Source organism: Anabrus simplex, chromosome 1 (assembly GCF_040414725.1).
Source record: "Anabrus simplex isolate iqAnaSimp1 chromosome 1, ASM4041472v1, whole genome shotgun sequence".
Classification (NCBI taxonomy): Eukaryota; Metazoa; Arthropoda; class Insecta; order Orthoptera; family Tettigoniidae; genus Anabrus; species Anabrus simplex.
In genome coordinates this window covers 1,443,932,826-1,443,952,959 of record NC_090265.1, presented here as the reverse complement: position 1 = coordinate 1,443,952,959, position 20,134 = coordinate 1,443,932,826, and the positions used below count along the sequence as shown (strand labels likewise).

At 38.2% G+C, this 20,134-nt stretch overlaps 1 protein-coding gene across 1 annotated transcript in view; it reads right to left on the bottom strand.

The window, feature by feature from the left end:
• LOC136858403 (mitochondrial proton/calcium exchanger protein) overlaps positions 1-17,721 on the bottom strand; it is a 248,121-nt gene extending 230,400 nt beyond the window's left edge. Inside the window, exons 1-2 of the mRNA XM_067137923.2 lie at positions 17,395-17,721; positions 16,669-17,201 (exon numbers count right to left, since the gene is read on the bottom strand). Coding sequence (XP_066994024.2) covers positions 16,669-17,201; positions 17,395-17,455 — 594 coding nt within the window. The 5' untranslated portion in view covers positions 17,456-17,721. The remainder of the gene's footprint in view (positions 1-16,668; positions 17,202-17,394) is intronic.
• Positions 17,722-20,134: the final 2,413 nt, after the last annotated feature.

Below are 20,134 nucleotides of genomic sequence, written 5' to 3'. Positions count from 1 at the left end.
GCCAATGAACTGAACATTTCTAAAATATCCATTTTTTTCAAGAGATAAAAAATGAGGCTGAAAGTTTACAAACACTATAACAGTCACTCACAGTTGAGGTAAACAATCAGAGGATAATATAATCTAAATTCTTACACAATCATTAGGAAGTAAATGGATCCAGATTAATTCTGTTCATAATTTTAAAAAGCCTTTTGCTGTTGGGGAGGTCTTCAGTTATGGGATGACAGGGAAGAGTTTTGATAGCAACAATTGGCTCTCTTTATGAACAAGAATATAAACAACAGAAAGAATGTATAATGAAACAACTCTGGAAAAAATAGTGAAGGATCTCAAAATGACCCTCTTTCATAATTAGAATAGATTTTCAGCAGGATCTAGCACCAAAATCCTGCAACTGGCTATAGAATATATTTTACCTCTTTTCCCCTTCTCATTGATCTATTGGTCACCCTAATCTCAACCTTCCAGACTGTAAACAGTGATATGAACTTCTGCAAGAAATAATACCCCATGTTGCCTACCTGAAACACTCTCTTCAGAAGGCCAAGATAAATATCCCAGGAAATACATTGTGCAATTCAATTGTTGATAACCAACAGACTTATGATTAGTAATATTCTCCTCAACATACATTGGGGGGGGTTGCACGCATGATATTGTTGTCAACATGTCAAAGAAGGCTGACACAAGATCAAGCTAACCTTTGAGTTCACTGTACAAAGATTACATGGTTCATATTAGAGACAAAGTTATTTCGATCACACTGTTCAACAGAATTGAGCACAATCACTGAGCCAGAACATTTCAAAGCCACGGAGTCCTTTCCCAAATTGCCGATGCTATCATATCCCATCAGAAGGGAAATTTAACACAAATCGAAATCTGTATGAGGTAGACAAAAGCAATTCACCTAAGCAGAGGTGTAATGCAAGAATCATCTCTTTCCCCATCCAGTAACAGACTACATAGTTGACGAGTAAACAGAAGAAACCATCAGCACATCATGGATACTACTTAGCTCTATACATGAAGAATCGAACGTGATGGGTTTCGCTGATAACATGATGACATTATCATAATAGGGAAAAGCAAAGAATTCATTTTGGAACTGTTGAAAACCGCTATCAGAAGATTTAGGTACAGAAATTGAGCTTGCTGTAAATCCGAGCAAGTCAACTGCATTTAACATAGCCAAAGGTAAAATTAAAGAAGAGCCAATAGTAATAATGTTATAGAGGATAAACCGATACACATACTATTCCATCGTCAAAGCACGGAGATCAGATTTGCTATCTTGGAGTAACTTCTATTGATAAACTGAAAATTTCAACTTCCTTAATAACCAAGCTGAGTTCAACACTTGAAATCTTCATACAGAACAGATTTAAAGGCCCTAGTCTTTTCTGTTCAACACAGGAAGTCTGTCTCCAACATATTAATACTTGTAGAACTCTTCAACTCTTTAATCCTGAAATATCAGGAAAGAAAGTTTGCAGTGTCTGTCACATCATGCTACTGAAGAAGATGAACACTTGTTAGACATGAAAACAAACACTCTAGCTATTAAAAAAGTTTGCTCAGAGCACAGAAACCACAAAAGTTGATAAATGGAACATTTCACCTCGCAAAGGAAAAAGGGGTAACACTATTCAAGCAGTAAATACCAGTGAATGAATGGCTACAAAATCATGATGGGCTTTCATGCAGTGAATGGCAAGAGGCTATTAAAACTGCTACTGTCTCTGCTGTTTGATCCATTCTGGGAAGGTCACAGGTACCCTGTAGGCATTGCCATTGAGAGATAAAAATCCTTGTACACATCCAGAGACCATGCCCACATGGAGAAGTTCTATGAAATGCTAGACATCATACGATTCAATCAAGAATAACCAAAGCACTAAGAAGGGAAGTTTCAAAGTCTATGAAGAAGTGCGGCTTAGCAACAAATGGTAGTAGCAGGACTGGCATACTTGCCATAAAAAAATTATTCTTCAGTAGGCTATATAATATATCCAATGGTCCACTCTGAAAGCTACAGTGGCCAGCCTTGTGAACACTGATGCAGAAAAACGGCAAATTCTTTAGCCTACCATCCTATACTAGGTACTAGAGGAAGTACATTCTAGAAAAAAATCTCAGTTATCGATCTAATTGTGGGAGCGCGTAGAATCGACCCTTCTCTTCCTGGATTTTTGGTGAACTTTTTCTCCACCGACTAATTAAGGTCTTAAAGAAGATCACAGTGTTAGTCCTGAAAGGATCGATCTCCAGCTTCGGGAACCACTGCTACTGAGAAGCAACCACAACAACCAAAAACAAATCATGATAAATACTCAAAATTTTAACCAATTAAAAACGTGTTAAGTATACTTCGTCTGATAGGCAACCCAAGAATCTGGGAAGAGTAGGGTAAATAAATCCTAGTTATATATTGGCTGATGCTGAAAACGTCAATAAATTGATCCCGGCTACCCTAAATTCTCTGGGAAAAGGTAAATAAACAACTGATTCCAAGCTAGTCCTGCATGCACTTGCACAACCTATCAGAAGGTGGTCATTAAGCTTCCAAATCTCCAACAGTGCCCTAACCTCTCTTCATGAAATATTTCTTTTTTCCTTAACTCAAAAATAAAATCACTGACTGCAACACAATGGAGGAGAACTTGATAAACTGAAGGGCAATCTTAAAAAGCAGCTGCCTCTGTGGGTCCGTGGTAGAGTGTCGGCCTCCGGATCCCAAGATAGCGGGTTCAAACCCGGCAGAGGTAGTCCGATTTTTGAAGGGCGGAAAAAAGTCCATTCGACACTCCATGTCGTACGATGTCGGCATGTAAAAGATCTCTGGTGATACATTTGGTATTTACCCGACAAAATTAATTAAATCTCAGCCATAGACGCCCAAGAGAGATCCGGTTTACTCTAGGTCCGCTAGATGGCAGACAGAGTAAACCGGAACGTCGAAATTGACGAGCAGACAGCCAGATGGCGTCAAATCGAAATGTCTGCAAACGGTAGCTGAGGCCATACGATTATTATTATTATTATCTTAAAAAGCGGAAGAACAATAGAGGAAATAATGAAAATGACAACCCACGTTCACATAAAAATTGGACACCTTTATGACCAGGCATTCCAATTGCACTTTTCCAAAACCTGTTACTAAACTTCCTTACAGAAAGCATATGATCTCTCAGTCAGCATGGGAGGCAAGATGAAGGCTCTTTTGAGAAAAATATGAACTTGAAAGGAATCCCTGATGATGGAAGGTAAAATGCCTTCCAAGATTTCCAAGTGTTAAGAGGAACTCCGAAATCTCAATGGAAGGCATTGGTGATAGTGCACTAAGAGCAACGTGGGTTCCAGTGTCAGATATTAATTATGAAAGGGTCTTCTAAAAATATTTTGACAAACGACAGTTTGTATGCATGTATGCATAACATGCATGAAACCTTTTAGGCCAGAATCTCATTATGTCATGTTATCATTGAGTCTTAGGTATCAGTGGTAATGAATCAAGTCATTTACCCTTAACCTTGGCACTGTTATTTTATTCACAACTAACTGCCAGTTCCTACATTGTATATCATAACTGCAATTCAACAAAATGTTTTACCTAATTAGTGTTAAGAGTACAATTAAGTACGATTAATTGTAAATACATCAAAATCATAACTTAACCTTGAGACATTATAGCCTAATGGCTGAGGATGCTCGGTAGATGAGCGAAACATGTCCCAACTGTAGTATTATGTCAAGGATAAAACCCTAACAATAAAAACTTTTTATTATATTGAATAGGTGGAAAGCAAATCAATACTTGTATTATATTAAAATGACAGTAATACAAATCTCAACCTGACAAATTTGGAACTAGTCACCATACAATTATAAATTTTAACAGTATGGTTTGTACAATGTGTGAATATTTCCATTGGTTTTGTTATAATATTAAATGTAATTCATTTATAATTAAGTTTCTTGCTATTTTTATACAAAGTTGCGTATTCATTTTTGTAAATCCCAGCAAAATATAACTTGAAAACATGTTAATTAAACCTCATTTGCATATAACCCAATTATACATAATTCAGTACTGAACGTATTAATTTTCATTAAATGCAGATATTTGTACAGTATGTAACTAAGTTAGTGTCGCCGATCAAACACAGGCAAGTCAGAAATGCGATTCATTAGAGTCGGCTTTGATGACAGCGGTGACTTAAGCTGCAGATGTCGGAGGGATGCGGTGTGGTAGTGTAACAAAAGTCATGGCAAGAAACAGTGCGGCATTTAATTACAACAGAAAGATTACAACATAGTTGACTTGCACATAACAGCGTTAAAATAATGGCATAGATGTATTTTTTTTTTTTTTTTGCTAGGGGCTTTACGTCGCACCGACACAGATAGGTCTTATGGCGACGATGGGATGGAAAAGGCCTAGGAGTTGGAAGGAAGCGGCCGTGGCCTTAATTAAGGTACAGCCCTAGCATTTGCCTGGTGTGAAAATGGGAAACCACGGAAAACCATCTTCAGGGCTGCCGATAGTGGGATTCGAACCTACTATCTCCCGGATGCAAGCTCACAGCCGCGCGCCTCTACGCGCACAGCCAAACTCGCCCGGTAAATGTATGAATTCAGAAGGGTGTGGTGGTGTAGCAAAGGTCATGGGAAGTGACCACATCGCATAAAGCTAAAGTAGAAAGATTACGACACAAACATTCAGGACATAAGACATGCTTCTGTTTTAACTGTAAGCAGTTTATGAAAACAAGACACATTAAAATGATGCCATGAGCTGACATTTGCCATACACACATGTTCAGGACATAAGACATGCTTCTGTTTTAATTGTAAGCAGTTTATGAAAATGAGGCACATTAAAATGATACCATGAGCTGACATTTGCCATACTGAGTAATGACAACTGTGGTTCTATCAGTAGAAATTGAATATTGCTGTCAGTTGGCCATGAAGAATGGAAAGAGAAAAGTTACATGCCAGACAACACAGTAAAATTTATATGGAAAGTGGACAATAATCCACACAAAACTAAATAGCTGGGGATTTATGAAATGCTTAGGCCTATACCTCACTTTGCACAGTCATTAGTTAAAGAATTGCTTTTTTAGAGAATTTTTCAAAAACTGCATGTAAATAAACCATGTTGTTTAATAATGTTGCAAACTTGATACCGTATAATAAAAGAAATAGAAGTACAAATTATGCTGTTAACTTATATCTCTGAAATAACCTCTCTTTAATCTTATTCTTCAAAAGAGAGAAAATTATTTTGAAAATTATGTATTATGTATATGACATAATATCTAAACCTGATTTGTAAGTAATTCTTAGTTAAACATAAAATCTGTTCTACTAAGGAGTAACTAAGAGTGGTATAACCCTCCAGGGATGTATCTCAGGTAACAGAGTGCAAGAATAGCACAATTTTAAAAATACCTCCACCAAGTGGGCATAGCCACTGAGGCAGGTCCTCTAATCCTACTATACTGCAAGCCATCTTTTGAACTGACTAAAAGCGAAAGTAACGTCATTCCCTCGCCCCACTCGCCTTCGTTGCCAAATGAACTGGCGTATGACTGAAAGTTATACTCGGCACTATAACACAGTACAGATCACAGATTGTAACTTGGGACACATTTAAAAGGATTCATGCATCAATGTATTCATATTAGTCAAGTCCCATACTGCCACTTACCGGCCATGTCTTAAAACAATGAATTAATTTACTGAATTTAACTACTATGTATTAACTACAATTTCATGCTTAAAGCATTGTGAACGAATTCTTTTGACATACATAATAAACATTACATTACCAAGCAAGTGGCTGTGCGGTTTACTTTCTACTTTCTTTTCAAGAATAATTCAAAACCTTAATTTCAGTCTGCACAATTCCAACAATCAACCATGCAGCCCTATCAACATAGCTTGGTTACTTAATACACCTAGTACCAAATTCTCTGCTTAAGCTGATACAGTGCATAGTCAACTAATTTCAGATTCTTCTAGAGAGTATCAACTACACATTTTGTTACTCAGACATTGTACATACTTGTATATTTTTATATATGTGTCAGTTTATATTGTGTTCATTCTTAGTACCATAGCACTCGGTCCACAACTGTGTTATGTATTACCAGGACCTACTGAATTCCACGAGTCTAAAATCATACTGAAATTTTTGACCTACAACACTGAGCATCTCATTTATACTTTTATTCCAGACTTTTTAGCATTTTTAGTGTACTTGTATTATTTATTCCTCGCCTATGCCACACGTAATATTTCACTTTCATTTGCAACATTTTGAGCGCCGTAGTACCTTGCCTAATTCAACCACACTTCATATTGTAAATTATATATTCATGAGATTCTTACTGCTTAGAAACATGTTTTAGGATTTAGCCAAATATTGTGAATATTTAATATGGCTGATGATGACCCCAAGTAGGGTTGAAACTAGTCCCATGTAATGTAAATAACATTGTAAATACAACTAAGTATTAAATAGGTGGAAAACTCTCCTGTTTATAATTTATATCTTATTATTAGACTGACATGAAATATGCTTATATCATCATGCAGCATATTTAAGAGTCAGCTTATTTTGTACAGCTGTAATTAATCTGTATCGAGTGGCTGCACAACCAAGTCGAAATGAGAGTCGGGGTCAGCACACGAATATCGTGATTGGAGCTGAAGCTGTCAATCATTGAGGTTGATCACAATTTTATCGTGAAGACATTCTATGAGGTCATCAGCTTCCCACATGTGATTCTCCATCTGTTTCACGTGTTCCATATAATTCCGCCATTGTTCTGAAGCACCTTTACGTATTCCCAAAGAACCCAGTATTCACTCAGAAATGCCTATAGGCTCCGTGCGTATAGCAATGTGCTGCTGCGGGTGGACATTATGAAAACTACTTACGGGCACCTTCATCAACAGCTGATCATAAGGAGCTGGAATATGTGTAATGTTTACATACATATATTCAATTATTTTACAGTGGCCCTCTATCGTGGAATCCCTTTCTATGTTTTTGTCTAAAGCCATTATTAGAATTCCCTATTTGTTGATCTGGTCATATTTGTGATGCAGATAGCCGCCGTAATGATTCACACTGGCATGAAGAGTAGAACCTTCTTCTCTCTGTACATTCTCTATTCTAAGTTTTGTTTTGTTTTTGACATGCAGTATATGATACCTACGTATGTTTTTTTTTTTTTTTTTCAGCTAATGTCTTATCTTCCCCCCTTTTACAATTAATATACCATCCTTTATAGTTTTGGCTTTACAAGATAAAACGACTAGTGGCTGTGTATAACACGAAAACGGAACCCAATAAATAAATTAAGAAGGAGAATCAGCAGAATAAGAAGAAGAATCATTTTACAATGCGATGACATTCGGGGAGAACTCTATACTTGTTGTTGGCTGCATTAATAGATACTGTGATACAAAGGTTTTCTTCATGACCTCATGAAATGCATTTGAAAAGACGGTAGATCATAGCAGTAAATCGCAAGAAGTAATTCTGGATGTATTCATTTTAGTTAATACAAACTAACTCTTTACAACATGTATTTTAACCATTTTACAAATAGGTAAACAATTAGAAACAAATTATTGTAGCAATGTTATATTTGCAAAGCAAGCTGCGGTAGGGCATCTTTTTTAGAGAACACACATCATAATAGATACACATTGTATTTCTTTGCCACAGTTTAATTATAGCTAGTATAATAATAATAATAATAATAATAATAATAATAATAATAATAATAATAATAATAATAATAATAATAATAAATATACCGTACTAAAATTGTGAAATTGTATAGTATTTCGTTACAACCTAACGAAATGGAATTGGAAAGGCAGTACACAAATATAATTACACAAGTAGGCCTCCATTACGCAACATCAATAGCTCAGAGAAATACTGTATTTTACATCCGTACATTCATGTCCTCGTCCCAAGGTGGTGCATTTCTTTTCGAGCACACCCCTAATGGAAATTAGCTGCATGCACCGTTTTAACCACATACCAACGCTCATGCCAATCTTAAGTTTCTGACAGTGCCAGGATTCAAAGCCGGGCCCCCGAGAAAGGTAGCTAGTAGCGCCAACCGTTATATTACGGAGGTGGACTTGAACATATTATAAATACGGACACACAATATAAATAATCACTTATTGGCAATTTTAAGTGATTCTGAACTTTCCTTCTCATGCATAATTTTTGAGTGTGTATAAGCGGTTTCAATATCAGGAATTTCAATATGTCCAACATCAAGTTTGAGCTTTTTTATCAGAAAAAGTTCCTCTACTCTTTTCCCCCTGTTGTAGTTCACTTTCCCTACATTTGAGATGCGAGGTACGGTACCGTATAGTAGAGATGTTTGCAAGCGAATTTACGCACACCTACAGTTTATTGTATTTAAGGTCCATTTTCCTTTACTCATAACCATAGGAAAATGAACATAACGAACATTGTTCTGAGGGGCTGCATATCCACATGTGGCTGGGAGGCATGACCAGTCTTAAGGAATATAATGAATAGGAAGAGCATTGGGACATACGAGGTTTTAGAAGTAAGCCATCGATATCTAGTGAACCAGTGTTTCTTTCTGATTATATTTGCAGTTATTGCTCTGTTGCTATTTCCTGCAAAATGTTTTTCTTGTAAATTATTACATGACCACTTTCTGAAAGTTTGGAATAATTTGGCCAATTGTTGTTGCATAAAACACTCTGAAATCCCACTGTTATTATTTAGTCTGCCATGGCAGCACGCGGTGAGAAGACAGCAGATATGTACGCGGTAAAACGCATTAACTTACAATGTTCGCCACTCGCAACGCAGCGGTGCATTTCTCCCATCAGCGCACGGAGCCTATAAACAGACAGAATCATTTCTTTCTCGCCTGACATAAAAATCTTGCATTTCTTTTTCAACTGATAACTGTTTGGTGAGTTTTTGTTCAAATCCATTGTGCGAAGGTCTATGTACACACAATAATATTCAGTAATGAGAAAGAGTAAGAATAAACGAACATACAAGAGGCTCGAAGAATGAATAATTAGCAAACAATACGCACATACCGGTACACTGTTTTTTGATAGCGAATCACATTGATAAAATTTGCTCACTGCTGTTTTTAATGGACTATGATAGTAACTGCACACACGTGATAAAGACATCTACTGAGTAAGTATGGCAGTTCCACATTGGCGACAGCATTGCCGTAACTCATGTTGACAACGAGCATGAAACGCGCACCCCACTGCCCCTCTCGTACTATGTGACAACATCGTAGGCGCAGCCCCTCTCACCCGCATCTTCCCCTGGCTTATACCTGTCTTCCGGTTTAGTCTGCTCAAAACGTGGCTGGCAGTATAGGGTTGATTGGCTAATACTAAACAATCTGAAATTAAAAGTCAAAATAAGCAAAGAGAAAAACAAAAGGATTAAATAGATGCCAAAAACTAGGAAAATGTCTATACCCGAATGGTGGACAGGAAGTCTTGGAGTGCTCTTTGCCGAACCTCTACACAAGGTAACAGAGATTCGACTAAGTAAGTATACTGAAGATCTGGTCCTTAGAGCTCTGTCTGTGGTCTGAAACTGCACTAGTTGTGTTCGACACATTCTCCACCCCTGACTCCGCCTTCTCTTTTAAAATACACGTAAACTCCTTGCCTGTTATAGGATACCGATCAAAGAGATATCTCAATAGTTGTTGTGATCCCTCTTATTCCCTTGCTCATCCACTGCTTTAGGACACAGGAGTTCATTTCCCATCCCCTTTACTTTCCCGAGCATGATTTTATATCAATCATTTTATTCCTGGTCAATAAATTCCAATGTTTGAAATGTCAGAGAATTTCCCCCTTTCTAAGAGTTGCTAATACACTCCACAAAGGTTTCTTCATTTCAAAGATCCCACATTCACTGGTTAGGAAGCAAACCTCATCTATTTTAAGAATCTAGAGCTGGTGGTGAACTTCAATGTGACAGAAAGAAATCGATTTATTGAAAAATTGTTAAATGTCAAAGAGAAGTTTAAATTATACATATTCTGACATTCGATAAACCTTATCCGCAATGAGAATTGCTACAGAAACCAATAACAGGCTCAGCGTAAGGGTGGTGGTGATACAGGTTGCTTTTCTCAAGTAACAAAACAATGGGTTTACATAAAACGTAAAAGTTGAAGAATGATACTAGGTGTAAAGAATACAGAGTCATAAAAAGTAGACAATGAATTCTAAACTGCATCCAACTCTCTGGCTGAATGCTCAGCCTTGAGCCCTTTGGTTCAAGCGGTCCCGGGTTCCATTCCTAGGCTGGTCAAGGATTTTAATCATGGCTGATTAATTTTTCTAGTTCGGGGAGTGGATGTTTGTGTTTGTCCCAAAATTTCCTTTTCATATTCAGACAGCACACTACAATATCAACCACCATAAAAACGCACAATAGTGATTAAATCCATTCCTATAGGGTTGGCATCAGAAAGGGCTTCCGGTCGTAAAACAGGGCTATATCCACATGTGCGACACAGTTTGGACCTGCGATCCCACAGGTGTGGGAAAAGTAGCAGGCCTAAAAGAAGAATAATTAATTCTAGACTGCCTAATTTAAGTAACTGCCCACGTTGGAAAAGGAATTGACCAATCACTGGGAAAGCTATAAAGGGCACTAGGAAAGTTTTGCAATGTGAGTGAGCGCTTCAGACTTTTTCAAAACAATTTCCGCCCCACTCAATACACTTCTCCATATGTCGAAACCAGTCACTGAACTAACTCTGCCACTTTTCTTCGGTCACATTTTCACACTCTTGATCTCATGCTGCCAGAAGCTCCTCGTCCGATGCAAAACGCCGCCCTTTCAGCTTCATCTTCACTTCTGGGAAGAGTGCGAAGTCACATGGGGCAAGATCAGAACTGTATGGAGGGCAATCAAGCACAGTCAACCCTGATCTGGCAAGAAAATCCATTGTTACATTAGTACGATGTGCTGGAGCATTGTCATGATCCAAGAGTCAAGTGTTGAGCCGTGACCTTGGAAGGAGCTGCTTGAGAGCCTGGATGACCTGAGGCAGACAAGTCCTCGCAGTAACTGTCCTTTGTGTTTCTAGCACAAACCGAGTCAGGTTGCCCCGTTTAGTGAAGAATACTGCAATCATCCTTTTCTTCACTGACCTTGACTTTCGCACAGTCACAGGAGTATCCTCATCTTCAAACAGCCACACCTTGTTCTGGGATTTTGTTGGGACATCGTAATAATAAAGCCACGTTTTGTCACCTGTAACGACGCTACTGACGTTATGCGAAGTCCCATTTTCAAACTATTTTAGCATTTTTCGGCACCATTTCACTCTATGTGCCCTTTGTTCCTCTGAAAGTGAATGGGGCACCCAAAGGGAACAAACCTTTCTAACATGGAGATGGTCGTGTAGAATTGAATGAATAGCTGGTGCAGGGATGTGGAGGATCTCTTCTACCTGCCAATATGTCAACCGCCTCTCTTGCTGCAATATTTTCCCCACAGCTTCAATGTTTTCCTCAGTCACTTATTCAGATGGTCGCCCAGAACGAGGATCATCTTCAACCCCAAAATTTCCCCTCTGGAACTCTTCGTAGCAACGTAAAATTGTTGTCCGATGTGGACAGTCTTTCCCCAGTACAAGAGTCATTTCCTCCAGGCACTGGTCAACAGTTAATCCTCGAGCAAAATTGTAGCGGATAATTGCGTGATATTCACCTTTAGACCACACAGACATCTTAACTTGCTTTCAATCCCACGGCTTGGTAACAACTAGTGTGAAGGTCGCGCCTTGCTGTCTTCTAGACCAGTTTTCACCCCTCTTTTCATCCCTTACCACCACAGGGGTGTCCAGCCAACCGTTTTTGCATATTGCAAAAGTTTCCTACTGCCCTTTGTAAATGAGAGGAGCCTGGTTCAAGTCAACGGAATTAATGTCCATCAGCTCAGACCCTGAGATCGCCATATAATGTCTTGCATGTAATAAACCCCTGGGGATTAAATGGAAATTTCCACGGTTTGAAATATTTATCTATTTAAAAAAAAAAGCACTATCCAAAATTTTTCTTGTTGTGAAGCAGGTATTGAACAGGAAAGTCCCTGCTGCATTTTTGTCCTTTGTGGCCAGAATGGTAGCCTTCACTTCTTCCTGTTCTATAAGTTTTGTCTCATTTTCTTTATTTTGTTGAACTGGAAGAGCCATTGAGTGACATGGATAAAAATGAGATGAGGATTGGGACTGAAGTCACTTGCGACATAGAGCTCACCATGTAGGTAGATGAATAAAGTTTGTTTACTGTAATAAAATGGATCTTCTTCCACTTGTGATGCATCTCTCACACTGGCCTTGGTATCCGTCAGCTGACACCACAGACATATAAACAAATACCGCCTAACAGAGCAAGCATTTTACGTATCTCGTAATGTGGCTCGGTCGTTTACAGTTCTCCTGATTTAGTTTACTTGAGAACAATGGTGATGGAGGAAGAAATTGCAGATATTCCGGCTCATTTGATCAAGATTACCATACACAAAATTACAGTGAAGTGATTTTTACAGTCTCAACTTCCCAAAATGCGCTGCAGGAAAACCGGTGCAATGAGTCGTATATGCGTCAAATGCCATGATCTTTCAAATACTGAGTTAACATTAGCATAAACCTCAAAAAAGTACAAAAATCATGTGCCTAGAAAGATATCATTGCAAATAACAAAGTGTGACTAAGTTATAGAAACGAATCAAAAACAAACTCCATGGTGCTATAACCCTGTTGGATCTTGTCCTACCAAGCAACCGCTGTTCAGCTCTAAACGTTCAGGTTACGAGATGCATGTTCAGCTGTTATTCTTGGTTTTACTAGACCGAGGCACTATCTCACATTTAGATTGATCCTCAGTTGTTCTGAGTGGACATCGAACTAGCCCTTATATTCTGGTAAAAATCCCTGACTGACCAGTATTAGAACAAGAGTCTCCAGGTAAGCGGTAGACTTGCTAGCCCTAGACCACAGTGTCGCCACCACTGTTGAAAGCCTTGGGGTGGAAAAAAATAGTTGCATGTTGCAAGCAGGAAACTGCCCAAGTAAAACAGAATGTCAAAATTGAAGCACAGGCAGCCTACATGGCAACATATTAAAATATATGTAAGTGATAGGCGTTTATAGGGGAACCCAAGGTCTCCCTACTTGAGGTTGGTGATCATGAGGTCCTTAACCGAGTGTAGGATTACTTCCAATTCCTTGTGCCATGTTTGTCATTTTCATATTATTGCTATCCGACCTCCCTTGGTTGTTCTTCTCTGACCCGACAAATTAGTTTTGAAAGTCCTTTTAATTTTCACGTTCTTTCACCGAAACCTTCATTCTTCTAAGGGTTGGACCTCTTCCTTTCTTTCTTCTGATTAAAGAGAGGATGTTTGCTGAGTTGTATTCCTACTTAAAATAATAATCAGCACCACCACCACCAAAATGAAGGCATTGAAAAAAAAAAGCAAGAGCCCCAAAGAGTGTGAAAATGAAGAGTCCCTATGCCTCACAAACCTAACACCTTCAGTCAGAAAGGAACAAGAATTGACGAAGGGAGGTAGGACAGGATAGATGAAATTAAGGAGCCTGGCACTAATAAGTCGCAACGGTACCAGAATCAACTAGGGCCTCTTTGTCACCCACCCTCGCTCCCAAGTTACGGGCTGTTTGTTGAGGCACCCATTTAGTCTCCTCTTACAACAGGCAGGAGATACCATGGATGTATTATATCACCCCACCCACATGGGGAGTGCAATCAACTGCTCCTATAGCATTATAAAATACGTAACTTTCTTACCGCTTGATCTTTACATATTCTAATGCTTGTTTCTTCTTGTTCTCGTCGGTGGTCTGCCAGCTCCTTGCTTGCCTTCTAACCTGCCTTGTAATATCAGGTGTAGAAGCCCGTTCTGAGCATTCTCTCCTATGTACCACATTTCAAAGGCTTCTAATCTGTTCATAGAGGAAGCCTTGACAGTCCAGATTTCTACTCCATAAAGCAGGTGTTGACCAGACGCAACATCTCAGCAGCTTCTCACTGAGCTTAAAGTTTAGATTATCATCACAAAAGAATGACCTCATCTTGTGGAAAGATGATCTGGAAATCTCAATAATGCTTGTGCAGTTGTTTCAGTTCCTGTTCATGACCTAATTGCTAAAACTACCTGCCAAAGCATTCTGATCGAAACTTATATCTTCAGCAACATATCACTTTGAGACCCAGGGTCACCTAAATTGCACCAAAAACATATATTTTTCATTGTTTGTCAGAGCTCTACTGCTTTTATGGCGTACTGACTCCAGAATGCTGTGATAATCCGCATTTTCTTTAGGACCTACAAAATTCATGTGTATCTCCAAGAGAATCCACTAGGAAGATGTATCGTGGAAGGGGGCAAAGGTTACTGCTGAGACAAAGAGTTTGTATTCATCTAGCTTACATTTGAAATAGGCGATATATATGTATGAAAGAAGAGATATATCTCAGGTTTATTCATATCACTCATTATGAGGCTTTGTATGATTTGAATCTCCAAGAAGTGTTTCTCCTAGAAATTTATTGAAAATTCTGGAGTACAGAACGCTTTTTTGTTTCTTACGTACAATGAATGGATCTTTCAGCACATCTTGAGCTTGCTTCTGAGCCTGATCTTTGAAGTACCAGTAATTCTGTGCTTTCTTCTGCTTGATCAGCTTCTTGTATGCTTACAATCGAACATAAAGATGATGTACAAAGGTGGACTGAGGTGACCCAGATTCATACAGAGGCATTGTTGTGGAAAACACCAGTTATAAGGTTTATACCAAGATCCTCGAGAAAAGACTTATTGCAGAAGCTGGAGAAATGATCCTTGAAGAGCAGTTTGGTTTCATTAACAGAAGAAGAACCCTACACATAGTCAAGACTCTCCTCAACAATTTACAAGACATAATAAGATATCCAAAAGGGAAATTCTATAGTATGCGCACCTTTTAGTAATAGATTTTTGTACTCGTTGGAGAAGTAAGAAGGGAGTACTGCCAGTTCCGGTAATACTACCAACTGAATGGAAATGAAATCTGAATTGAATCGATAATATGATCGATCGATATGAATTTTCTAAACTTTTATTATTTTAAGCAAACAACTGTGTCACACACACAATATATAATACTATATAACATTTGCTGTTGTGAAACGTGTTCCTAGCATGAATTCTATAGTTTGGCTTTGCTGTGTAAACAACAACAGTACGAGTACTTAAAGTGTACGCCAGATGTCGCACAGCGATGATTAGCGATTCTTAGTTTGTGTTTCAAAGGTTGCCAATACGAATCTCGAAGATAACTTAAGTCGACTGATTTAGCACTAGGATGTAAATCTATCGCTAAAAAGTGCGCAGATAATATGCAGTCTTTGTTGATTATAGGAAGGGGTTTGAATCTCTTGAATAGGAAAATACTCTTTGCCAAATTGATGGACATGACCGAATGAGACAACTTGCTGCATATGGCTATCAATAATGTTTTTGCCAACAATCAAGTTATAGTTCAAAACAGCAAGACATCATCAGACACCATAACTCACAGTAATGGCATCATTCTAGGTAACCCCCAAAGCCCCTGCCTGTTTAACAGGGCAATGAGATATCACAGAGATCATCCACAACACTGCAGTTATAATGTATTTATATGCAGATGATATTGTCATGAGATTAAGCAACAGGGAAGAGCTACAAAATGCAATGGACAAATATGAGAATTATGACATCAACAACAGCCTTGCAAATTAATAAAAACAACAGAATTCAGATGTTATTCTGAAAAGGGGAAATAACCACTGTGAATGACAGAATATAATGTGGCAGGCGAGGGCCTCCAAATTGCGAATTCATTCCAATATTTGAGCATCATAACACTTCAACCCTCAGCTACGATACCTCTTTCCGAAGCCATGTAGGAGAGTGATCGTAGGCAGCCATCCAGGTAACCCATAAGACTGACTTTAAGCACAGCCATGATTTTATTTTATCCTACAGTCCTCCCAATGGTAACATATAGGCTGGAACTTATCTGGGAGCATCTAACAATACCAGTACCCAACCTACAGGCTATTGAAAATGTTAAGGCTAGATTCCTTGGAGGAATGCTTGGGATCTACAAAAAGTCACTCTCAAGACTGAAATACAAACTAACTTTAGAGACATTACTGAAAACCAGACTGCAGCTCCCATCTACAGGACAGGAAAGAGAACTCCTTAGGATAAGGCAATGGAAACAATAAAAAATAAATCAAGACTCCTACTCGACAGATACTATGCTCAACCAAAATCAGACTTGATCAAATAACGACAGGAGAAGTGCCTTGAAATGGTTGGCAGTATTGTAATATTCCTAATCAATCTTCTCTTCCTAATACTGTCACTAAACGGAAGTTAAACTCGAAACTCACCAATAAATTAAAATCTCACATTTAATGAATGGCTACCAAGAACTATTGGTGAATATTAGTTGGGCCTATAAGGATGTCACTAAACGTGTTAATTTAAACACAGTAAAAAGAAAAAGAATGCCCAAGATACATTACCAATCTGTGTTCTCTTCTAGTTAGGGATTTTCCTTTCAACACTCGCCAAACCAGCTTTCTTGAAATATTGATGTCTATAAACAAGAGTCTGAAGCCATGATAATAATGTAGTATTTCATCGATAATTTTCTGTTTCAATGGTTTTTTTACAGGGACAACTTTATCCACAGGGGGTGGGGGTTTATCACTTTCTTTCAAATCTTCTTTCAGAGCTTGAACAGTCTTTTCAACTTTCGAAGAAGGTTTTAGTGGCTCACCATGTAGCCGTGACCCTACATGGAATTCTCTTACTACAACTAAACTAGAACCAGAAAAAGTACTTGAAATGGGGGAAATCTGAAGAGAGTAAAATGAACATTTTCTATTGAATTCACAAACTTTAAGTTTTTCTTCACTGTCATTGCAATACACTTTGAAAAACTTTGAGTACAAGCGTGCTGAAGTCACTGGACACAAGAAGTACGGTGAAGGAGCACCTAACCTCCCACCAAATTTATAATTAAGATAATTACTATGTTCACACAGACAGCCATCTGCAAGAAAAAAAAAATAACATTAGAAAGGTAGCCTTTATTCAAAGAAAGACATAAAAACTTAAATTGATTTGTTTATGAAGTTAACCTGTCGTGAATTAACCTTTCACCGGTGCGAGTTATCAGTAAAACAAATCCACATTATATTAACATTAACCGGTTTCGAAATGTATCTCGAAGAAAAGACACTCACTCTGGACAATGCTTTTCGCTTTCGCAGCAATGGACTTGTGTGAATTCAGGAATGCATGCATTTTATTGACAATACATCAGTACACGGGAAAAGACGTCCATTACACAGCACCTCTATTTATGTCGAAGTATTTGTCTCATTTGACGAATTTCGTCATGAGCAACAACAAAAATTAAATGTTTGTTTATAATCGTTTATGTAGATGTCATTTTCCTGTATTGCTATATCCGTCTTACTCATAGTAAGACTTACGAAAGCCATGCAGCAATACTGTGGTCACTCTGAACCGAAGACCTATAGTCCTATTACGGCCTTATCACAGAGAACACGATAACACACTATACAAGAGTTGTCTACTCCATGGACTAGCCAATTCTGAAATTCCATAGTATAATTTACAAGATGCAAAATGATGGAACTAGAAAATACTGTATTATTCTCTATACACCCCTAGACGGATTACTCTGGCCACAACGCTAGACTGTAGTAAAAGATCAGAGGGCTGAGAATTGGCAACATCAGACATATTATCCGCACACTTTATCTTGGTGCATTTACACCAAGACCGACTCCAATCCTCAGATCTTAATGCTACTCTCGATCGTTCAAAGATGGCGAATCGAGTAGCCGGAATTGTTGGAAATGTTGAGTTTGTTTTGATTTGTTGTTATCGTATGTAGTCGGTGTAATTTTATGATAGTTGACCATAAATGTTAGCTTCTTTGTAGAATATAAGAGTGCGAGTGTATTTATATAAGTCAGTGGATACATAGGATCTGTAATTATACACAGTAATGTGAAAATGTGCCTGTTCTGATCGTGCTTTCACCCATTAAAGAACATGAGTGCACTAGGTGGACCAGGTTTTTGTCTAACTATGGCAATGCCTCTCATACAACTATTCTTAAGTTTCCTACGGAATAGAACATTAAGAGAGAAATGGATTAGGAATATACATCGTGATTATTTTGAAGTCCATGAGAAAACTGTACGGTGCATCCATCCTTCTGAGTATAAGTCTGAGGATAGGGAAGCCAGTTCTCTACTTCCAAACTATTCGTGTTCCCCGAAAAATGTTCATTTAGATAAAATATGACTGATGTGGTGTTATTCCGTCAGTGTCTATGTGCTTAAAAATGTCGAGTGATTTAGATGGAAGTGTATTTTACAATAATCTGCGCTTTGCCCGCGGAAATGTTTGGCTGGATCTTGGAGTATAACAAAACTTATACAAAACTTATAAGTGTGACAGATGGAGCAATCTGTATACTGTTACACAGAATATATAGTGACTTGAGGGATTACCTAGGTTTGTAACGAAGGGTTTTACACTACCAACACCTTCAGATTCATGCTGTGGTTATCTGTTATCAAGCAGACAGCGCCGAACTGAAGCTCGCCCATGTGGTTAAATATCAATTTTAATGGGTAAAAACCTATTATATCTTTAGTGTCTGAACGTTTCATTACTAAGGTTACCTTCATTGTGTGAAGTGCTGCAATGCCATATGTCAACATTATGTTAACATTACCAGGCCGTTCATTGGGCTAACATAATCCTTTCTTTCGGGTGTACTTGGGCTGAGTGACTCAGGCGGTTAAGGCGCTGGCCTTCTGACCCCAAGTTGGCAGATTCGATCCTGTCTCAGTCCGGTGGTATTTAAAGGTGCTCAAATACGTCAGCCTTGTGTCGGTAGATTTACTGGCACGTAAAAGAACTACTGCAGGACTAAATTTCGACACTTCGACGTCTCCGAAAACCGTAAAAAATTTAGTTAGTGGGACGTAAAGCCAATAGCATTATTATTTCGGGTGTACTGCCCATTCATAGCGTGCCGAATTCAAGAAATTGTCCACCGCTTCAAAACTAAGGTAACAAATTTTTGCACAGTTCTCATAAGAGCGAATAAATCGAGGTGCAAAACCTTAATTTATTTTGAAATATTCAAAATGATATTAGAAATATCATTTTAAAAGTTTTTCATGTATTTTGATCTATCCAGCGAAGTGAAATCTAAGAGAAAACGTTATTTAACGAATTGAAAATTCCAAATAATCATTTTGTTGGTCTCTTTTCTAGTAACACACATGTGATTCTACTTGATTATATGTGGTGCGTACTTGTTGGCGAAGCGTTTTCATAAGTGTAAAAGTGTATTTCCCTACGATGTTACATTTATCATGTTAAATTACCGCCGTTTATGTAATATGTACGTGATATTTACGTGTTAGCCAATACCAGCAATCCGGCTACTTCGGCCGCCATGTTCTTTTAATATTACGGTCTGAGGATTGGAGCCGGTCTTGTCAAATACAGTAGAGACAATACACGACACTGAGCGAGATATCGAGGGACAGCTATTGGAGCTCGCTCTAGCGGATAGACCTGAATGGTACTGATTCTGTCATAAGAGCACGTGTATTTTTGTTTGAAGTTTTTGGTGTTATTTATGCGTTTTCAGTGAGTTGACATAATTAAATAGTAGCGTGTGTCATTCCTTGATATCTCCTCTCAACATGAGGGGAAAGGTATGTGCTGTGTTTGGCTGCAGTAATTACGAAGTAGAGAAATATGCGCGCTCGTTCTTCAGGTTCCCTCGTGACAAGAACATGTAAGTAATATTGTGTTTGCATATATATTCTTCCAGTGGCAGAGATTTTTATAGTACTTCATAACCTTCTGACCTGCTCGACCCATGTTTTAACGGGCTTAAAATATAATACGCATATTTTATTGTAT